At 34.3% G+C, this 20,478-nt stretch overlaps 1 protein-coding gene across 1 annotated transcript in view; it reads right to left on the bottom strand.

Moving 5' to 3' along the window:
• Positions 1–2,696: 2,696 nt before the first annotated feature.
• The window catches only part of LOC110456222 (dual oxidase-like), a 56,267-nt gene continuing 38,485 nt past the window's right edge, over positions 2,697–20,478 (bottom strand). Inside the window, exons 12-33 of the mRNA XM_021506820.1 lie at positions 20,296–20,468; positions 19,832–20,007; positions 19,255–19,370; positions 18,825–18,959; positions 18,163–18,282; positions 17,459–17,679; positions 16,874–17,059; positions 16,459–16,551; positions 15,714–15,849; positions 14,779–14,872; positions 14,118–14,293; positions 13,744–13,786; positions 13,012–13,292; positions 12,272–12,502; positions 11,502–11,592; positions 10,988–11,037; positions 10,121–10,402; positions 9,482–9,711; positions 8,642–8,806; positions 8,108–8,263; positions 7,578–7,709; positions 2,697–5,523 (exon numbers count right to left, since the gene is read on the bottom strand). Of these exons, the coding sequence (XP_021362495.1) occupies positions 5,401–5,523; positions 7,578–7,709; positions 8,108–8,263; positions 8,642–8,806; positions 9,482–9,711; positions 10,121–10,402; positions 10,988–11,037; positions 11,502–11,592; positions 12,272–12,502; positions 13,012–13,292; positions 13,744–13,786; positions 14,118–14,293; positions 14,779–14,872; positions 15,714–15,849; positions 16,459–16,551; positions 16,874–17,059; positions 17,459–17,679; positions 18,163–18,282; positions 18,825–18,959; positions 19,255–19,370; positions 19,832–20,007; positions 20,296–20,468 (3,410 nt within the window). The 3' untranslated portion in view covers positions 2,697–5,400. The remainder of the gene's footprint in view (positions 5,524–7,577; positions 7,710–8,107; positions 8,264–8,641; positions 8,807–9,481; positions 9,712–10,120; positions 10,403–10,987; positions 11,038–11,501; positions 11,593–12,271; positions 12,503–13,011; positions 13,293–13,743; positions 13,787–14,117; positions 14,294–14,778; positions 14,873–15,713; positions 15,850–16,458; positions 16,552–16,873; positions 17,060–17,458; positions 17,680–18,162; positions 18,283–18,824; positions 18,960–19,254; positions 19,371–19,831; positions 20,008–20,295; positions 20,469–20,478) is intronic.

Genomic DNA, 20,478 nt, shown 5'->3' with positions numbered 1-20,478 from the left:
TTCTTAGTCCATGTTATCTACTCGTTGTTTTGGTGTTTTTAAGTCCATGTTATCCCTTCGTTGTTTTGATTTTTCTTAGTCAATGTTATCTCCTCGATGTTTTGGGTTTTCTTAGTCCATGTTATCTCCTCGTTGTTTTGATTTTTCCTTAGTCCATGGTTTCTTCTTGTTGTTTTTGGTGTTTTTAAGTCCATGTTATCTCCTCGTTGTTTTGGGTTTTCTTAGTCCATGTTATTTCCTCGTTGTTTTAATTTTTCCACTGTCCATGGTTTCTTCTTGTTGTTTTGGTGTTTCTTAGTCCATGTTATCTCATTTTTTTGTCTCGTTAGTCCATGTTACCCTCCTTTTTTGTCTCCTGAGTCCATGTTACTCTCCTTTTTTTGTCCCGTTAGTCCATGCTACCCTCCTTTGTTTGTCTCGTTAGTCCATGTTACCCTCCTTTTTTGTCCCGTTAGTCCATGTTACCCTCCTTTTTTTGTCTCGTTAGTCCATGTTACCCTCCTTTTTTGTCTCCTGAGTCCATGTTACTCTCCTTTTTTTGTCCCGTTAGTCCATGCTTCCCTCCTTTGTTTGTCTCGTTAGTCCATGTTCCCCTCCTTTTTTGTCCCGTTAGTCCATGTTACCCTCCTTTTTTGTCCCGTTAGTCCACGTTACCCTCCCTTTTTTTGTCTGGTTAGTCCATTTTACTCTCCTTTTTTTGTCTCGTTAGTCCATGTTACCCTTCTTTTTTTGTCTCGTTAGTCCATGTTACCCTCCTTTTTTTGTCTCCTTAGTCCATGTTACCCTCCTTTTTTGTCTCGTTGGTCCATGTTACCCTCCTTTTTTGTCTCGTTAGTCCATGTTTCCCTCCTTTTTTTGTCTCCTTAGTCCATGTTACCCTCCTTTTTTTGTCTCGTTAGTCCATGTTATTCTCCTTTTTTGTCTCGTTAGTATACAGTTAAAGTATAGGGTTGAGGGGTATAGCAAGTTTCTGGTGTCCCTTGACCATGCCTATTTCCCGAGGCGAAAACCATGCCTATTTCCCCAGGCTTCGCCTCGGGAAATAGGCATGGTCAAGGGACACCAGAAACTTGCTATATGCCTCAATCCCTTACTTTAACCGTTTTATTATACCGATACACACTGGAGAGATAGTTTTAGCTAGAAAATATTTGTAAACCATAAGCCTCCCACCATATTTTCTCTTTTCATACCATGATATCTTTAGTGTCTTCATATGCCACGCTGTCTCAATTTTGTGATGTGATGTCATTGACTAATGTTGCTTTCTATGTTTGTTTGTTAGAAAATATTTGTAAACCATAAGCTGTTTAGCTTCACGTCCCAACTACTTTGCCTTTTGATGGCAATGGAGCCAAATGCTTCCGAGTTCGGCAGGAAAGCGCCCACCTCGCGCGTCACTGCCGATTTCGGTAACAAGCTCCTCCCACCTCTCGCCTGATTGGCTCGGCGGAAACAGCCGAGTGTAGGTGTGTTTTAGTTTCCAGACTAACACACAGGACTTAAACACTCAGGCAAAAGTGGGGATATATTCGATTTAACCAATTACTTTTGTATAGAGTAAATAAAGTAGAGGTGTAATAATCCATGTTATCCTCCTTTAAGTTTGGGCCTCCTTGGTTGACGTTGGCTCTGTTTTTATGCTATTTCCTCAGTCCATGTTGTACCTTATATTCTTTTAGTTTCTCTCTTTTGTTTTCGCATTTCCATATTTTCTCTTTTCATACCATGATATCTTTAGTGTCTTCATATGCCACGCTGTCTCAATTTTGTGATGTGATGTCATTGACTAATGTTGCTTTCTATGTTTGTTCTGATGTGTCGCCTGCCGTATTTTGATGAGTCATATAAGTTTTTATTATTTTTCATATTATTCCCGACAAGTGATTGGCCAGGAGTGCATCACGTGTCCATCGTAAAACCGATATTGCGTGATTTTTGTTAAAGGACTGGGTGTTTCCAAAAAAAAGAATTATGACGTGTCTCCAAACAATGCACCGTCCCACTTCCGAAGCATTTTTGTTGTGTTTTTCTCAGATTGCTTACATTTCTGTTTTGTAAAATAATAAAACAATTGTAGCCTTTAACTTCGGGAAATACCTAGATTTATCGACCCGAGAAAAAAATATCGACCTCGGACTGCGTCCTCGTCAATATATCTTTTCTCGGGTTGATAAATCCAGGTATCGACCTCAGCCAAAGGCTATAATTGAATAATATCATATTAAATATTAAATATCGACCTCGGACTGCGTCCTCGTCAATATATCTTTTCTCGGGTTGATAAATCCAGGTATCGACCTCAGCCAAAGGCTATAATTGAATAATATCATTTTCTGGTTTTGTTTTTGTGTCTCATTTGTTCGCAGTTTTCTATTGTTTTCTTTTGTTGTCTTTCTGTATTCCCATTACCTCCTTTATGCTTTAGCGTTTTCCCAGTTCATATTGTGTGAACAAACACGGAATTTGTCAAAGTATTAATTAGTATACTATCAATCACTTTAGCAGGATTCATTTTCTTGAATATATCGAATAATATCGCAGATTTGCATTCATGTATATGTTGATAAAAAGATTTCACACGAATTCAAATTATATAACTTTCTTTACAAGAAAAAAATTCAATGTGTTTCAACTAATATTTCACGGAAATTAAATAATTCACAGTACGCAAAGAAAAAACACTCTAATTTCTTTGTATTTTTCATTTTACTTTTTTCTATAGTCTACATTATATAAGATATTAGTTTTACAGTACTGACCACAAAACGCGTGGTGTCAGACATCATTACTAACACCTCTGAATATCAATGATCTAGTTAGGCGAAGTCTAGCAACAATAGTAACACTAACACAACCTTATAACATTATCACGTTAACACCACTGTTTTACAATAAGAAAACATTCATTCTCAAACATAACATTAACATATGTATCTTGCAATAATAATATGACATCATTAACGATGTTAATAGTTAAAGACGAACATAACATAGACACATACGCGACTGCACCTTGAGGTTATAAATTCAGCATGCCAAAAGTGAAACATTGCACCATACAGCTGTTTCGTCCTTCTAGGACTCATCGGTGATGCCTGGGGCCAAACACTGGAAATCTAAATTGTATAAGCTACTGTTGAAAAGGAGGACAGGTGCGTAAATCCCCTGAAGGCTGGAGTCCAACTATCCCGGAAACTAGCTGGATGATAAATCTGGAGTCCAACTATCCCGGAAACTATCTGGATGATAAATCTGGAGTCCAACTATCCCGGAAACTATCTGGATGATAAATCTGGAGTCCAACTATACCGAAAACTATCTGGATGATAAATCTGGAGTCCAACTATCCCGAAAACTATCTGGATGATAAATCTGGAGTCCAACTATCCTGAAAACTATCTGGATGTTAGCGGAAATGAAATTGTTCCGAGTTTATCGTGGTTCCACAATTTATTTTCTTCAATACCTAGAGATGAAGGAGAGGATAAATATGTCTTGCATCTCGCGATTCCTATATCATGCATCATGTGACAACAATCAAATAACGTTACATAAACATTTTTATGACGTCATACTTAGGAATGAACGAATTCATCTAGCATCGCTTTATGGATCATATTTTCTTAAAAACAGACGAAAACAATTTGAAATAATTTCCAATTTCATATATAAATTTTGCAAAGATCGTTAATTCTTTCGCCTAATCCCTAGAGTTATGGGACTTTGACTAATCCGATGATGGAAAATCCCGAAGTATGAATAATTCCTATGATATAAAGGATCCCAAGTGAATTACCATTAGGTACGATATATATTGGTTAACAAACATACAATTAAACAAACTAGGATTTAATATACAAGCTGAGAAGTTAACTAATGTAACAAATTACGAACGTCCACATTTATAATCTCAACCTACAGTTTCATAACTTTATATTGCTGTGTTGTGTTAAATATGTCAGTTCGTTCAGTTATAATTAGTGGTATTGTCAACTTAACGTACATTGTATTGTTGCAGTTTCGTTTTAAAAATACACATGCTCCACACTGGAAGCTGGAATTTCGTAAGCTTCTTTTGAAAAGCCTTGTCGACATTTCCCTGACGCCCTGTTCACAACTCAATATAGAAAGACATGGTAGTTAGTTGATACAAAACAATCTGATTATAATAATAGAATAAATATTACAAATCTTTTTGATCAAGTAGACCAATCATTCTACACAATTCCTTATTCAGGATAGTGTTTATTTGCTTCAACGATATGGGCTTTAAAACACATAAATAGATTTAAGAAGATTTTTTTATAACTTCATGGTACTACTCTTGTAAATAAAGTAACTATTAAGCATTTTGTCAAAATCACAAGATTCGCTGTTGATATCTTTCCTCAAGGGAAAAATCAAGTTAATTTCGATTTGTGGCTTAAATCTACGTGATATCAAAGCCCTGTTAAACGCCAAGAAGCAAGCACACGTTACCTCCCCGACACGCACATTAAAGTGTCAAGTTCACATATTTTCCGTCCACGTTCGTGCTAATTTACTACCATTAGTAGTGTTAAGGACCACTGTCCCAGTGCACTGTTTTTTATACTCGGTAACCAATCCCCTTATTTTCGTTTTGAATAAAACTCAACACACTTGTGCTAGATCAATCCCGTTGACCCGGTAGCTGGATCGGTTGGAATGATAGTCCACAATTTGAAGTCTATGGTTCGAATCCATGTAGTCATGGTCATGTCGGAAGAACTGTTTCCAATAATTACTTACAGTCTGAGACAGTGATACATGTAACCTTAAGACTAAATATAGTTTTCTACTCTGTTTATAGTGTAGGCACGAAAGGTAGGAGGACATTTTCTCATCATTTTATAGTTACAACAAACACATACATACAAAGTACACACAAACATCCACATCCTCACATTATCATCGTTCTAGATAAAAATATCGTGCCATTTAAACAATCATTACCAAACCAATACCAAATATATCAAACCCCTTATTATAATAATATTTAGTATCTTATTGAATAGCAAATAATTTGACCCGTGCAGGTCACACAATTATCAATTTATCAGTTATTGTTCACCACAACGTCCTCTTCTAGGTTGATGAAAATATTTCGAATAAAAGACGAAATACTTTTCAAACAATAATGTCCGCATATGTTGTCATAGTAAGCACTGTTACGTGAAGTGCATACTAGTATTGCAGACTGGATAGTTTTGTTTTGCAGTGGGGTCTCTGCAGAATGTCGTATACTATAGATACTAAACACAGTCCACAAAAACGAGGAATGACACAGGACTGTTGCTTACAGTTCTAATTGTTTAAGAAGTCATTGAAATACATTTTTAGTCGTAAGTGTAACATATCCTTTGAAAGTCGTGTATTTTAAAAGTTCTCGAAGTGGTGTTCAAACTGTGCCTTGGTACCGTTGCTTGCCTCAATACAGCCCTGTTCCACACTCTTCGTCACTCCTGGGGGTCCACAACTAAACACACCCACTTTCCGGACCTGGAACAACACAAAACTCAATGTATCAATCAATATGATCGATATCAGCTTCACCCAAATGTATATTTTTATGATGAACCTGTTACTGTCAGCCGAACACATAAACATCTTGGCTTGACATTCAGTGATGATGCTAAGTGGAATGACCACATTTATGATATTTACCAAAAAGCATACAAAAGAATTAATATTTTAAGGATGATGAAACATAAACTAGACAGACAGTCATTAACCACAATGTATACATCATATATTAGACCTATACTAGAATATGCAGATGTTGTTTGGGATAATTGTTCTCAAAATCTAAAAAATCTCTTAGAGTCAGTCCAGCTAGAGGCTGCAAGAATAATTACAGGACTGCGTAGAGGCACCCCCCACAATATCTTGTACAAAGAATTAGGCTGGGTTCCTCTTGAAAGTAGGAGAAAACAACATAAAATGATGCTGATGTACAAGATTATGAATAATGAAACTCCATATTATCTGAAAGAAATCACTGAGTCACATTATCATGATCCCACACTAGCTAGATATCCCCTTAGATCAGTTAGAATATTTGATCCTCCTCTTTGTCGAACTGTTAACTATTCTAATAGCTTTTTTCCATCCATGTTTAATGAAATAAATAATATCGCTTCAGACCTTCAAAATATTCGTTCCGCCTATCAGTTCAAAAAGTTAATAACACCTATTCCAAATTCAAACACAAGAACAACTGATGTCTTTAAGTTTTTAGGAAATAGGGAAACTAATATTATTCTCTGTCAGTTGAGAAATGAGGCCAGTAACCTAAATAATGACCGTCAGAAAGATTATCTTACTGAGTCCTCTGCATGTTCTTGTGGTTCTAGATTTGAAACAGCATCTCATTACTTCCATGATTGTATCAAATACACTGAAGATCGTATTCTACTTTTTCAGAATATATTCCATGAAACTCACAACCATTTATCATTAGATGTCATGCTAAATGGTTGTGAGAGATGTGATGAAAATGAAAATAAACATATTCTCCTATCTATATCCAATTACATTTTAAGTTCTAGAAGATTCAGGACATTTAACTTCAATTTTGAATGAAATTTTACATTTTATTTATTTACACTTTATTTATTTACATTTTATTTTTTCTCAATGTAATTCTTCTGATTTCCAGAAATGGTACATGAATATTAATATTAATATTTCCTATTTGTCTTCATTGTTTATTTTTAAATATTGTTAGTGAGGGGGGCTGGGGTTCAGAAGACCAGTTATACTATTTTATTAAAAAATATTGGGAAACAACTACATAAATAAGAATATAAAGCTTTACAACATGTTAATTATATATCTAACCTGTGTTTAATATGCATAAATTAAACTATTTGGTGGGATTGAATTTCCAAACTCATCAGTGGATGGCCTTGTGTGATACAATGGACTTTTTGGCCTGTATCTGTTGGGTGCGGTAATTTAATCCCATCAAATGTTTATACATGCAGCTCCATCAACAAACTATTTTTCTTTTCTCTTCATAATATGTATATACCGGTATATATTTTATGTCTTTTCAATATCAAAATAAAAGGTTAGAATTCAAACCATTAGATTCAATTATAATAAAAATGAGTATTAGTAGTTGTTTCCCCTAATTTGATTATTAATTTGATAATACCAACTTGTTTATATGTGTTTGTATGTGTTCTATGTCTATGCTTGTACCACTGTCTGTTACTATGTTTGGAAAGGGCTTAAATAGGCTATGCCTGCTGCCCAATCCATTTGTCCTTTGACAATAAAATTTATTGAAATTGAAAAATATCAGCTTCAAGCTATAAAACTTCCATTGAAATATCACATAAACAATGACACTCCTACTTTAACAAAATCATGCGACAGGCGCTGATACAGTTACCGACTTTGGCAATAACTTGTTTCAAATTCGAATTTCTAAATATTTTCTTTCAGAAAACTTAACACTACTTAATAGAGAATAGATCCGTTCTAAACTTTCATCCCCATCCCAATTCCTAGATGCATTTCAAAAACCCAAGAAAAGATTGACTTACCATAGGGTGAGCCTTTTGTACAGCTTCGAACATCTCGTTTAACTTTGGTCGTCCAAAATGGGTGTTGGCCTTTAGTCCGGTGAACACGCTGCAGCCTCCGGACAACTTTTGAAAATGTTCCTCGCAAATGTACTGTAAATTAATCATACGTATGTTATCCTTAAACACATTGCACATATCTTTATAAACTTTTACATCATTTATTAATGTATGGCAATACTGCATCGTGTTAAAAATTACTTTACTTTAGATTAGCGTCGATGGGCCTACATGTACACCAGTGATAAGGACAGTGCTCTGGTCGCAACAGAAACAGTTCAAGGAAACGCATACTATACTGACATATCTTCGAGTTAAATGCTTTCGGGACCTATATCTTTCATCATAAGAAAAAGGTTTTCGGATTTAACAGAGACAGTTTAAATCTCTATGAATAAAGATGTAATGCCTGGATACAATTATTTCCACATTACACATGTTATGTTAAGAGAAGTCAATATGTATCCTGAAAGTTATAAAATTGACCTTACCAGCATAGACGTCCGGAGATCAAAGTTCTGGAAGAACTTGGTAATAAAGATATCAATGGAAACGATGCCTTTCTTGTCAAAAGCCTCCACCTCCCGAATGATGTCGAGGAGCCATTCAAAATGTCGCTGACTGGCAGTCACCCAAACGAAGTACAGCTGTGATACAGAAGGTGATAGTCAGCACAATCTAAATGTATCACCCATATAGTAAAACGCAGCCAAGTCGAAGATGTTAGAAATATGTAAAAGTTTGGCGACAATCAGGCTGTACGATTAATAAAATATAACCATACATGGTAATTAACTGTCAGGGGGAGGACATGTCACTTTCAGATAAATGAACAATTGAATATATCCGAGTTAACATGCATGGAATTAATCCGTCATTGGAAAAATGATATTGAACATGACTTGTCGTTAAAAGACATGTAGAGGGGAACTTAATTAATGTTCAGTCCAACGATCCGGACAGGTGTACAATTATTCCGAAATTTCTGTGTCTGAGGAATTCTGGTTTCACAGTTTATAACCTACCTTCTGGCATTTCATCCTGTAGGTATTCTTCATCATTGCCATGTGTACAAAGTCTTTGAGGATGGAGGCATATGGTGTCACACCTATCCCGGCCCCCACCAGTACAGACACGTCATACTGGTACCAGTCCTGTTGGCCGGCCCCGTACGGTCCGTCCAGGTAAAGCTGAAACAAAAATACATATCGGACCGCTCGATTGAATGATTAGTTATTTGATAATTGATTCATTAGTTGTTCGGTTGAAAGGTTGATTGATCTTAGTTTCAATCAAAATCGCAACAAAAAATGTGCTACCTTGATTGATTGAATCAAATGTTCAATCAATAAAAAGCGTTCTGTAATTTTAACAATTAGAACCTTTAATCTTAGCAGACACTAACACAAATTATAATCTCATTTAATGGGCTTGCATATTTTAATATGGATACAAAGATAAACTATATGACGTACTTTAAACACATAATGAATTATAAATAGTGTAACCTATATAGATGCCGTACTATAAAACCGTAAATTCTATTAACCAGTAAACACTGTAAACGTGTAATGTACTATGCTTACAAAAACTTCTGTAGATATAAAATGTACTTTAGATACAAGATATACCATAAATAAATAAATAAAATTTAAATACATGAAAAATGATTAATACATTATGTATTTAAGATAATGGCAATTTTAGTAAAATTAATAATAAAACGACTTTTTTTATCTATATATTGAGGAAAAATCGCGATATTACAAATATAATATATAAGAGATACCTCATTACACGCAGAAGCAATATTGATTTAGTCATTCGAGATGAAATAGGATATATATATATCCCATGTGTTTTACCTTCGGATATGGACCGTCTTTGAGATTCTCTGGGTCGAAAGTCTGTCGTATGTTCCACGTCCAGGGCCCTAATGCCCTTATATGTAAGGAGAGAGTGTCCTCGTGTGGGGCCGACGTCAGTGTAAAGGGATGATACTCGTTCCGGCCTTGCGACAGACACGCAATTTTCACCCACTGTCCAGATTTATACTCAAACTTCGATGGACGCTTGAATTCCAGGTAGGTAATATCTGGTAAGGATGTATATTACCCATTCATTATATACTTACATTTATTGTTATTATGAAACAGCAAAAGTGGATCATTATTATTATGTGGAAGCTACTGGAGCATTACCCATTCATATTGATTATGTATTTTTAACTCTATTGTGCTAGTTTCTATATTTCATTGAAAATATGAGGCCCAAGCACTGATCCTAGGGTTCCTCTCTTTTTCTTTTCACTTGTTTAAACATGTATTTGGCTTTGATATAATTCTTTTGGAACTAAGCATGTTATGCAGAATCTCTGACGAGAAAAATAATATTTTTTAATCTATACATGTATTGCACTAAATAATATTTTAATCTATACATGTATTGCACTAAATGATATTTTTCCTGTGTTTTAGTACAGTGTTTACTATACTTGAACTGACCTGAATCTAGCTTTTCGGCATTCATCACAGTTATCTCCGTTTTCTTCCGACTCAGACTGACAACCTTGTCAATCGTAAACAAGATGGCAGGAACGATGAAGTATACATAGAAGAAAGGTTTCTGGACGATGAGGGAGGCGCCATGAATGATAGTGAGGATATAGAGAACGGCGATTAACTTGTGAGTCAACCAAAATCCGTTAAAGATCAATTGTCTAGCTGTCTGGGTCGCGAACACGTATATAATACAGATGAGGATGACTAACAAAACTCCGGTAAAACCTACACGGAAAAACACATAAAATGTTAGTTAGTTTTTATTAGAAGTCAAACTCAAATATTTCTAATATATCACATAGGCCAAAGTCGTTATCTAGTTTAATTATAGTTTATTTCTGTCTTTTGCTATTGTCTATTTTAAATTCAATTTATAGAATATCCTATGAAAACTTATTAATGGACTCAAGAACATCAAATGTTTTTCTTTATTGAGCGACATACCTTAATGATACACCACCAACAACAATATCACATTGTCCTGTTACAGGTAACGACAGGGCATTATATGTTAGTCAATTTGTCTTGTGCAAGGACCTCTGAACTCATCTATTATACAATTATGAGGTTTTGTTGATGAGAAAACGAAAAAGAAAAAAGGTGAAAAAGTAAAGAAAAGATAAACATTCCAAGGGTTATGATCTTCAGAAGACACAAAAGAAATGCCCGGATTTTTCTGGTGGTCACTTCATAGAATATGCTTTGGAATACATCAGAAAGTTTCTTCCCAAACATGCAAGACTTTTATTCTAGTGAGAGTGTCTAAACACAAACATGGTATTTTATGTATATCTCAGCATTATAACTTACCTGTCATATTTCCGAACAACCAGAACACGAATCCTACTTGTGAATCGGCTCTGTAAGGGGAAAAATAATCGATAATCACACACCAAAAATCGCTTATTTGGGAAAAACCAAACAGAAAAAAATGCCATAGTGTCACAACACGAGGTCTGTTAAAGTCGGAGATAATTAATAGGAAAGCTGTTCTTTAAGAATTTATAAACCAATAAAAAATCTTATAATCAAAGACACAGCGATGAGATTTGTTTTCCAGTCAAAAAAAGCATTTTATTACTACGTCATCTTTAATTTTCAAGTGCGGCTTGAATACTCTGATAGAAAACCATCGCTAATTATTTAATTAATCAACAGGAAAGATATGCCCAAACAATTTTGATACATAAACTGTGGCATGTTAATTCCAGAACCAGGGGAGCCTATGATGTTACTCTTAATAAAAGGAAAGTTAACTATCATGAAAACCAAAGTAGTGATGCTTGTTAGATAAAACCTTCCATATATCAGTTATCTCCCCTACCTAAGGACGATGGAGTCGAAGATACACAGATGTCCGGTTGGCTGTGTGGCGAGTTGGTAGAAATTGAAACTATAGCCCAAGACGTGCAGTCCTGTAAAAAACACAGTATTATTGTCAAGGATATATGCTATGTTACTGAGATATCAATCTCCTTTGCAAAATAAATCTGTAATTTAAACTTGATTAAATATCAGTGATTGACTAGGCGTTTGACAAGTATACACGACTTCATTAATTGATACCATTCTAAATCTTTAAAAAAAAATCCTGGGGAAATACATTCAGCACAATTCAAGAAAATAATGTGGAAGGAAGCATAATACTACATATAATTATTGTATTATTATATATAATTCGATGGAAATTATCCCTTTGACAAAAAAAAAAAAATGAATAAGAAAAGTAATCTCAAAAAAGATAAATGATCTTCCTCCATTATACAATGAAACACAGCTCGAAACTTTTGTGTTATTTTACAGAAATTGTATCGATTTGAACAATACTGATTGAAAGGAATTGACAGAAAAATAGAATTTTTCAAATATCAGAACCAACACAGTTATTAGTAATGTGACAAGTTTACTTGTGTTTCAAGAAATTACAACTGAACAGTTTCTAGGCGGAAAGTAAATGAACACACGTCACCCTTTTATGTCTCACACAACTGTTCTTTAGATAATTAGCTACCCGAATGACGGTCATAGTATGCTGACTACATAGAAACAAGGCTAGAGAACAAACATACACTGTAAATCATTCATCAAACTCACCCGTGAAGAACAGTGCTGTCCATGCCACGACTTTGTGGAATGCTACGTGTGAATCAAATGGAACATACAAATTTAGGAATGTGCCGCGTAACCATGTGATCATGTTTCGGCACATTGTCAACAGCAACAGCGAAAATGTGAAGGACATTCCGGCCGCTGCTCCTCTGGTAACGCTGATTCCATAACTCATCAAAGCTCTCAGTCCACTGTGCTCCCGCTCAACAGTGTAGTCTGAAAAGGTAAATGGAAAATATCTGATTGAAAATGAACTTTGTATCTGTTTTAACATGATGCAAACAAGGTTTGACCCAATTTTCACAGTACTGCACAAAGCCTGATTTGGATTGTCGTTTATCATGAGCAAGGGAGATAGCATTTTTTTCTGTAGGATTGAATCATGTTTTTGGTTTATGCTTTTTATTTATTTCTCCAGCAAACGTGATAAAATGTTCAAGAAGTGTATGACTAAGACTGTAATGGAACAATACAACAAAACATTCATTTTGTTCTATCGCATCAATTCAATCTGAACAGATATGGCGAATTTTAATTTTACAGACGGCTCAGTGACCGCTCTGATTGGTCAATCGAACAATCGGACTAAATGAATATTTAAAGTTGAAATAATTCAATACCCCCCTTTTCTGCTGAGGCTAAATAATCACACGTATCACAATTTATCAAAACGATCTTAAGTAATTTTCCAACTCAATGAAACCGTCACTTCAAGAACTACTTACAATAGAATCGTTCAGCAAATAGTCCCCAGCATATACCATAAAACAATACAAGGAAGAAAATATTCTGTCTGTTGTTTTCTATAAAATGTTTCAGATTCTTGATCTTAGCCTTGAGCGGATGGTACTTTTCCCTGGTGGCCTCGAAGCGCGTGCGGAGTTCTGTCGGGATGTTGGCCATTAGTGAGTTACTGCTGGGGGTCTTTGTCAACACCTCATCAATACTAGCACTGCTCTTCCGGCGGGTGTCCAAAGGAATGGAAGACTTCCTTCTTGTGTCCGTGCTAGAAATGACCATTGCACATATGCTCGAAATATCTCACTTTCTAATCAGTAAACGAAACTTAAGAGCAGAAGCCTAGTACAGTTTTATTTATGTATATATTCAATTATATACTTGTCAAAATTGATAAAGTGTGCGACACAAACAATTATATTCATTATGTTAAGAATATATTTAAACATCATGTTCATTGAATCAGTAAACGTACTGTACCAATAATATTGGGATATATATACCATTTAAGAAATGCATTATTATTAGATGTACCAATTTGTTATTTTACAAACTTATTGCAAACAAACATATATTTCCTTTTCGATCAAATATGTGACATTTCCAAGTAAAATCAATCACATGGTTTTCTTTTACAGTGAAACAAATACATGTATTTCAACAGAAAGAAGTAGACATTTATACAGATGAGATTTCTCCTAGAAACGTGTATAACATACCTTTTACGTCGATCCTGTGGGGTCGGGTAACAATTTTTCCGCCCTACGTCGAACAATTGCAATAACATATTCCCAGATTATTTAAATCTGATGGGTGCACAAATGGCATACTGTGTATTTATAAAAACAAACAGTTATAATTCAGTATACACATTAAATGGTAAAGGTTTTATTGTGATCCACATAAACTCACATCCATATAATTGTGGAACTGAAAACAACATTACAATTTGGTCCTTGCATCATATAGAGTATTATAGTCAATTGGTATATCCTTCTCTGGGGTTTTATAGAGTTGTATTGGCTCAAATATTGCCCTAAACAACACAGTGACGCCATGGGAAACCTAAACAATGCCATATAAATAAATGTACCTCTCCATTCCAGTCCTCCATTCCAGATTTTATCCATCTGAGGAGAGAGAATTTGACAGAAGTCGTCGAAGTTAAAACTAGTTTGCTCTTGTAAGCCGTTCTGACTGCACATAGATTCCACCAAGCTGATGACTTCCTCCTTCCCCAAGTTGCTGTTTGCCATTTCTAACACCGAGCTTAATAATAAGACATTGGAACCATTTATTGTAAGGAAACAGTAGCTGTAAAGCTTGTAAAGCTTTTATATATCAACACGAACGTTTTAGAGACATTTTGTAGTATGTCAAGTATCAATAACACATGATTATTATGCAGTCGGATATCATAACTTCATATGGTTTCGGATAATACAATATTTTGGTAACACTAAAACGGACTAAAGTGTCTATATATAACTCATTAATTTCTACATTGTATTTTGCGTTTATGTCGTAGCAACAGCATGTCGTCAAAACAAAAAAGAATTTGAAATTTTCCAATTTTTTTTAATAATACACATTAAATATATTTTAACTTATTTCATCTTTAAGATGAATGTTTGACATTGTATCAATACACAATGTGATGAGGTCACCTGTGTTACACAACTACAAATGTCACTTTCGTCAATACGTCAAAACATACAAAATGTAAATTTATGTTAATGACGATTAACACTTACTTAAACATTTTGATGAGCCCAGATTTGTCCAAAGAACCCGCAGAATCAGTGTCAAACATGCGGAATACCAGTTGTAACTTGTCTTGACAGGAACCTGTAATAAGTGTGTACTTAATAAGCTACACTTTAACTCATTATTACATAGTGTATTCACTTCCTGACATACACCATACTGATATTAAAATGGTGTTCCTTTTATGATGTTTAATTAGCATAACTCTAAATTGTCATCCATTAACAGTATATTGTACAGGTTTGTTTATGAATCTCTTTCAGAGATTTGAATCTCAGTAAGGTAGTATTTATTCTCCAAAAAAACAATATAACTTGTTTATCTCGTTAAAAGGACAATTCGAAGATATTCGTGTTACCCTGCAAGTATTGTTGAGAAAGCTACTTGAGAAATGTAACATAATGACAACATAATTAAAACAAAATGTAGGAGACACATATCAAGATCTTCTTCAATGGTAATTTGGATTGAATACGGTTACAATGAATTGTTGATATATAGATAAATAAAATAGACGTTTAATTATAAACAACATGAAAATTTCAAACCCTCACAGTGAATAAGTTCTAAAATTTCCGTTAAAAAATGTCCGTTTGAGATTTGAACATGTTAGATTAATAGATTTTTAAAAGTCCTAATATCACATAGAGAATAGAATAGATGTATTGCAGACTAAATTTTCTCAGTAATCTCCATTCAAACAGCTGGATTTCAGGACATTTTGGTTAAGGGAAAAGCCAGTGCATCCCCCAAAAGTAATTTCTGAATGGTGAGACAGTATAATTGATTGTGGGTCCCAACTTATATGATAGTAATCACTCTTATTTTTATTTGCTAGAGATAAATCAAACAGACGTTGCATTATGGCTTGTTAATTTGAAATAATTACACTTAATATGTATACCATATAAATTCCGCCTACCTTTTGAAAAAAGAACTACTGCAGTAAGGAAATTCCTGTAGGAAATGTACCCGTTTCTGTCAGAGTCCAATAGACTGAACATGTTCTCAACAAAGTCCGACTTTGGTTTGATACCTAAGGCGTGCGCAAATTCTTCCTGGTGAAAAATAAAGAAATATAAAAATAAGTTGTCTCAAATAAAAGGGTATTTAGAGGTGATGTAATGAAAGTGATTGTTGTGTATAACTGTATCTTTTAAATAGGAAGTTCTGGCTTCATCGATTCTATATGTCATAAGGATAGTTATAGAAGAATTGACGGTATGAAAAAATTATGAACACAACACATTAATGAAGGAATGATGTCCCTTACTTCTATCACACTCTATTACAGTGTTTCTGACATAATAAACAAATAAATGAGTTCCTTAGCATACTAATTCCTATACAGACACCCAGCCTACCCATCTTTAAATATGTGATACTAGTATTTGTGTCTGTGTTTTAAATTGTGTGTTTCGTTATATTATAAAGCCGTGTCGATTTTTGTTAATCGCGTTACGTCTTAGAAACACTTATTAGTACAGGAGAGATTATGCAGGGTTGAATTGACAATTGCACGATTGTTGAGGTCAGTCCTTAGTTTTAACTTCATTAGACATATGCACTGTCTTGAATCGCCGTACAGGAAAAATCTCCAAAAGACCTAAGTAAAGTACTTTTGAGAAATCCACAGTAAAGTTTAAAGAATGTTTTTTGAAGTATACCTTTGATAGTTCAATTTCCAATATTTCTGCTGTCGTTTGGGTAGACTCGCCTTCACTGTCTTCTAAGTCTGGGTCATAATCCATTTGGAAAGCCTAATAATGGTTAAAAGGAGGAAGGATGTTTTCTATATTTTCTACCCAAATGTAATATAGAGTGCAATATTATTAATTTATGTCAAAGGTTATTCCATCATTGAAATGTAAATATATCTTATTCTTTCTCTTCATCATGATAAGGATGATGTAAGTTACAAAGAAAAACGAATCGAAACCAAAATTTCAATTAAATATTATTGATCAATTAAATGCCCTCTTGCATTGAATTAATCCTTTGCTGTTGGCACTTTGTATAAATTTTCCATATCATGTGATTTAAGTTTGATAACAATTTTATATGTATAATTAGAGCAATCACCTCTGAGAAAACAGTTTTGAAGAATTTCTCCAATACTGCGTTCCTCTTGATTTGTGTGAAGGTATTGTTGTGGATAAGCTTTAATTTGACCTCGTGAATGATGGCTTGTCGACTGTTTTTCTCCAACAAGGAGCAGAGAGCATTCTCAAACAAATCACGCTGTGCATAGGATGGGAATTGCAAACACTGAAAATGGTACGAGATACAAATGTAAGCATATAACCTCAAATTGTCCTTATGGTAGTTGATGGACATTTAATATATGCAACCAGATATATCATTTTTGCGAATACTAATTCTTTTAAAAGACATTTCGCACTAATTTATATTCATGAAAGGAACAAACATTGCGTTATCTTTATCAACAATAGCCTGTTAAATATACATGTATTGATCTTTCAATTATAATAGTCCTACGAGTACATGCAAAATAGTACGTAGATGTTTATTGCACTGTTTTTAATTTATAAAGTGTATATCTAGCGACGTTTTCAAGTACTTTCAAAATAGTGATAAAAAACATGCATATGTCTTTTTATTGTCTTTAAATATCAGCTGAAATACAGCACAGTAAAGCGATTTTACCATATCATACTCCTTTGGAACTTTGATCATCAGAGTTGTCCTCCCCTTGTTTGTACTATTGTAGATTTCCATATCAGATGAATGGCAGAGACCTAGAGTCCGAAGTCGAGTGCCACGATTGCTGGTCAACTCTACTGTGCATTTTGGCTTAAGGATGATAACCACTGGACGTGTGGACACCTTTTCCCCTAGCCATTCCAAGGCGTTAAACGACTGCAACTCTAACAGATATAGAATACGTTAGTACAACACCATATCATAGTAGATTCTGAGACAATATATACAAATAGGAGTTTAATATGGTATTAGATAGAATGTACTCCTTCGACTCAGGAATTAGTCGAATGATCAGAGTCACGGTTGTATATTTAAAGTAGGTCAATATGCTTTTTTTTCTTTGTAAAATAGTATTTTTAAACAAAAAAACATTAAAAAAAAGTTACTTATTATCAATAAAATTCTTTTCTGCGAGTAATATCCCTTTAGGAATTTTATTGATAACAAGTAACTTAATAAACACAAAAAGACAATTCAATAAGTTAATATGTAAATAAATACGATATGTTAATACACATTCTATTCATACAAATTATCGCATTCCGTACGCTTATATTCTTACTAAATTGCATACAACTTGGTAAATTAATATTGCATCAATCCGGATTGTGATTCACATGCGAAAATGAATACACAATATGGCCTACCTTTTGAGCGAGACTCCGCGTCTCTGTTAGTCGCCTGCCTGTTCATCTGTTGGCGTCTTACATGTTTATTGTGTCTCCAGGTTCGACATCTTGCGGCAATATAGGCCGACAGTACGCATACTTAAAAGATACAACACTTTACTGTTTACTTTATATCCTGTTTATGCTGATGTCGGTTCTAACCTGACATTACCAAAGGTACACGTTTCATATCAATATAATCAAATTATTGGAAAACGTACACATGTATATACTTATATGTCATGTATAAATCAGTTCATTGATTAATAGCCTAATAATAGCAATGTCCTTCTTACAAAAAATATGTGTGAGCTAACTTGTCAAAATAACTTTACATACACATGTATATACTTATATGTCATGTATAACACAGTTCATTAATTAATAGCCTAATAATAGCAATGTCCTTCTTACAAAAGATGTGTGTGAGCTAACTTGTAAAAATAACTTTACATACACATGTATATACATACTATACACATATCCCACCGTCATTCAGAAAGTAGAATGTCCAACAATCAAATTCAAAACAAGGATAGGGGGCAAAACTAGATTGTGATAGGATACATTTATAAAAACAGGGGGATGGATGTCACTTTCATATATACTTTCGTATTTATTTCTCACTTCAAAACACCTACTTAGCGGTATTAATCCAAAGCATGCCCATATGATGATAAAACTGATTTCACTCCCGGCAAAATAGTCGTATCCTTTGTGTCCTGTACAAGGTTCCATCATACCAACATCTACATACACAGCTGGACAGGCGGAGGCTGTAATATAGCAAGGGAAATTATCCATAACCGGTTATTATCAGTGTTGAACGTACACATCACTCTAAACAGTCATCGTAGATAAAATAAAGCGTAGATATTGTTATATGACCGTGTAAACAGGAAGCAGTAGCTCCATTAATTGCTACATATATATACAAATATATATCTGTGTATTTTCAGAAAAAACAATCAACAATAATATCAATACTTTTAAAAGAAAACATGAAACACTTAAAATGAACACTGGACTCTAAATCCTGAAATCTTAAAAAGAGCATAAAATGATACGTACCATTTACAGTGAACACGTCCTCCTGTAAATCATCTTTTGCAATTTGTGTTGACTTAACGATGACGTCATGAAGTGTTATGTTCCTTATCTCTGCTATTTCGGCAGTTGTGAATAGCCTATATGTAAATAAACAAAGAGGAATGTATAAAGATTATAAAATCTTTTTCAGCAAAATCTTTTTCAGAACATTATACACTTCAAAACAAGTTTTAGGTTTATTTTATATTTGAAATATAGCCGTCTATTCCTATAGTAGTTTTTCTGTGGTCACAATGAGCATAATGATATCCATGATATTGTAAGATCACAACCATAGATAATGCCCACTTTCATTTGATTATGTTTTGAATTTTCTTTTGAGAAACATAATCAACAATGCCTTTACTAATTCATTGAGTTAATCATAGCAGTAACAGATTTTATTGGAATAAAAGAAAGTTTCAGTATAAAATATTTTTTATTATCGGCTTCCGTAGAAACGACATTCTCTTCTCTACTCGTTATCTAAATTAATAACATTTAGAGGACTTTTAGTATTTCATTGTCACTGAACAAATACAAAATTACAGTGCCTTACATTGAGTCTTTATTTTCGAACCAAAAACGGTCTCCAGCCCTGATCCGGGTGAACTGGTCTGCAAGAATGGCTGTGAATAGCTCTCCTGGTCCCTCTGATGTTGTCTCCAACATACCGCCAACGAAAGGATCGATCATATTCACGTCGCCATATAACTTCATCAACGACTCGAATACCTGTTATATAGAATGTACCATTTTAATCATTCGAATTGATGTCACATTCAATATGTTCATATATCAGCAACGACCCGATTATTTTTAATATCAAAATAAATTTTCTATTTGTCGATGCTTAAAGCAAAGTAATAGTTTATTGATATGACCATCAGCGTAACGAACAATACGCTCTTTAATCCCTCAATCTTATATTTATACACATGAGAAATGGGGTTCCTACATATCAAACTAATCAATAGCATACACGTTTAATAAGGATGAAAACAATGAGGAGGATGTATTTACTTCGGGATTCGTTCTATTTAGTGCGGGATTGATTTCGCCCCATTCTGTGATTTGTCTCATTCCAATTTCCTTCCTGACGGTGTTATAGTCAGGTAGACCGTAGTCTCGTCCTCTCATAATTGTTTGTGCAACGTGGTCTTGTCGCGAATAATGCAGGGGACCGAACCATTTACCTATAAGAAA

Source organism: Mizuhopecten yessoensis, unplaced genomic scaffold, assembly GCF_002113885.1.
Source record: "Mizuhopecten yessoensis strain PY_sf001 unplaced genomic scaffold, ASM211388v2 scaffold8573, whole genome shotgun sequence".
NCBI classification, from domain to species: domain Eukaryota; kingdom Metazoa; phylum Mollusca; class Bivalvia; order Pectinida; family Pectinidae; genus Mizuhopecten; species Mizuhopecten yessoensis.
This window is presented reverse-complemented; position numbering and strand designations above follow the sequence as displayed.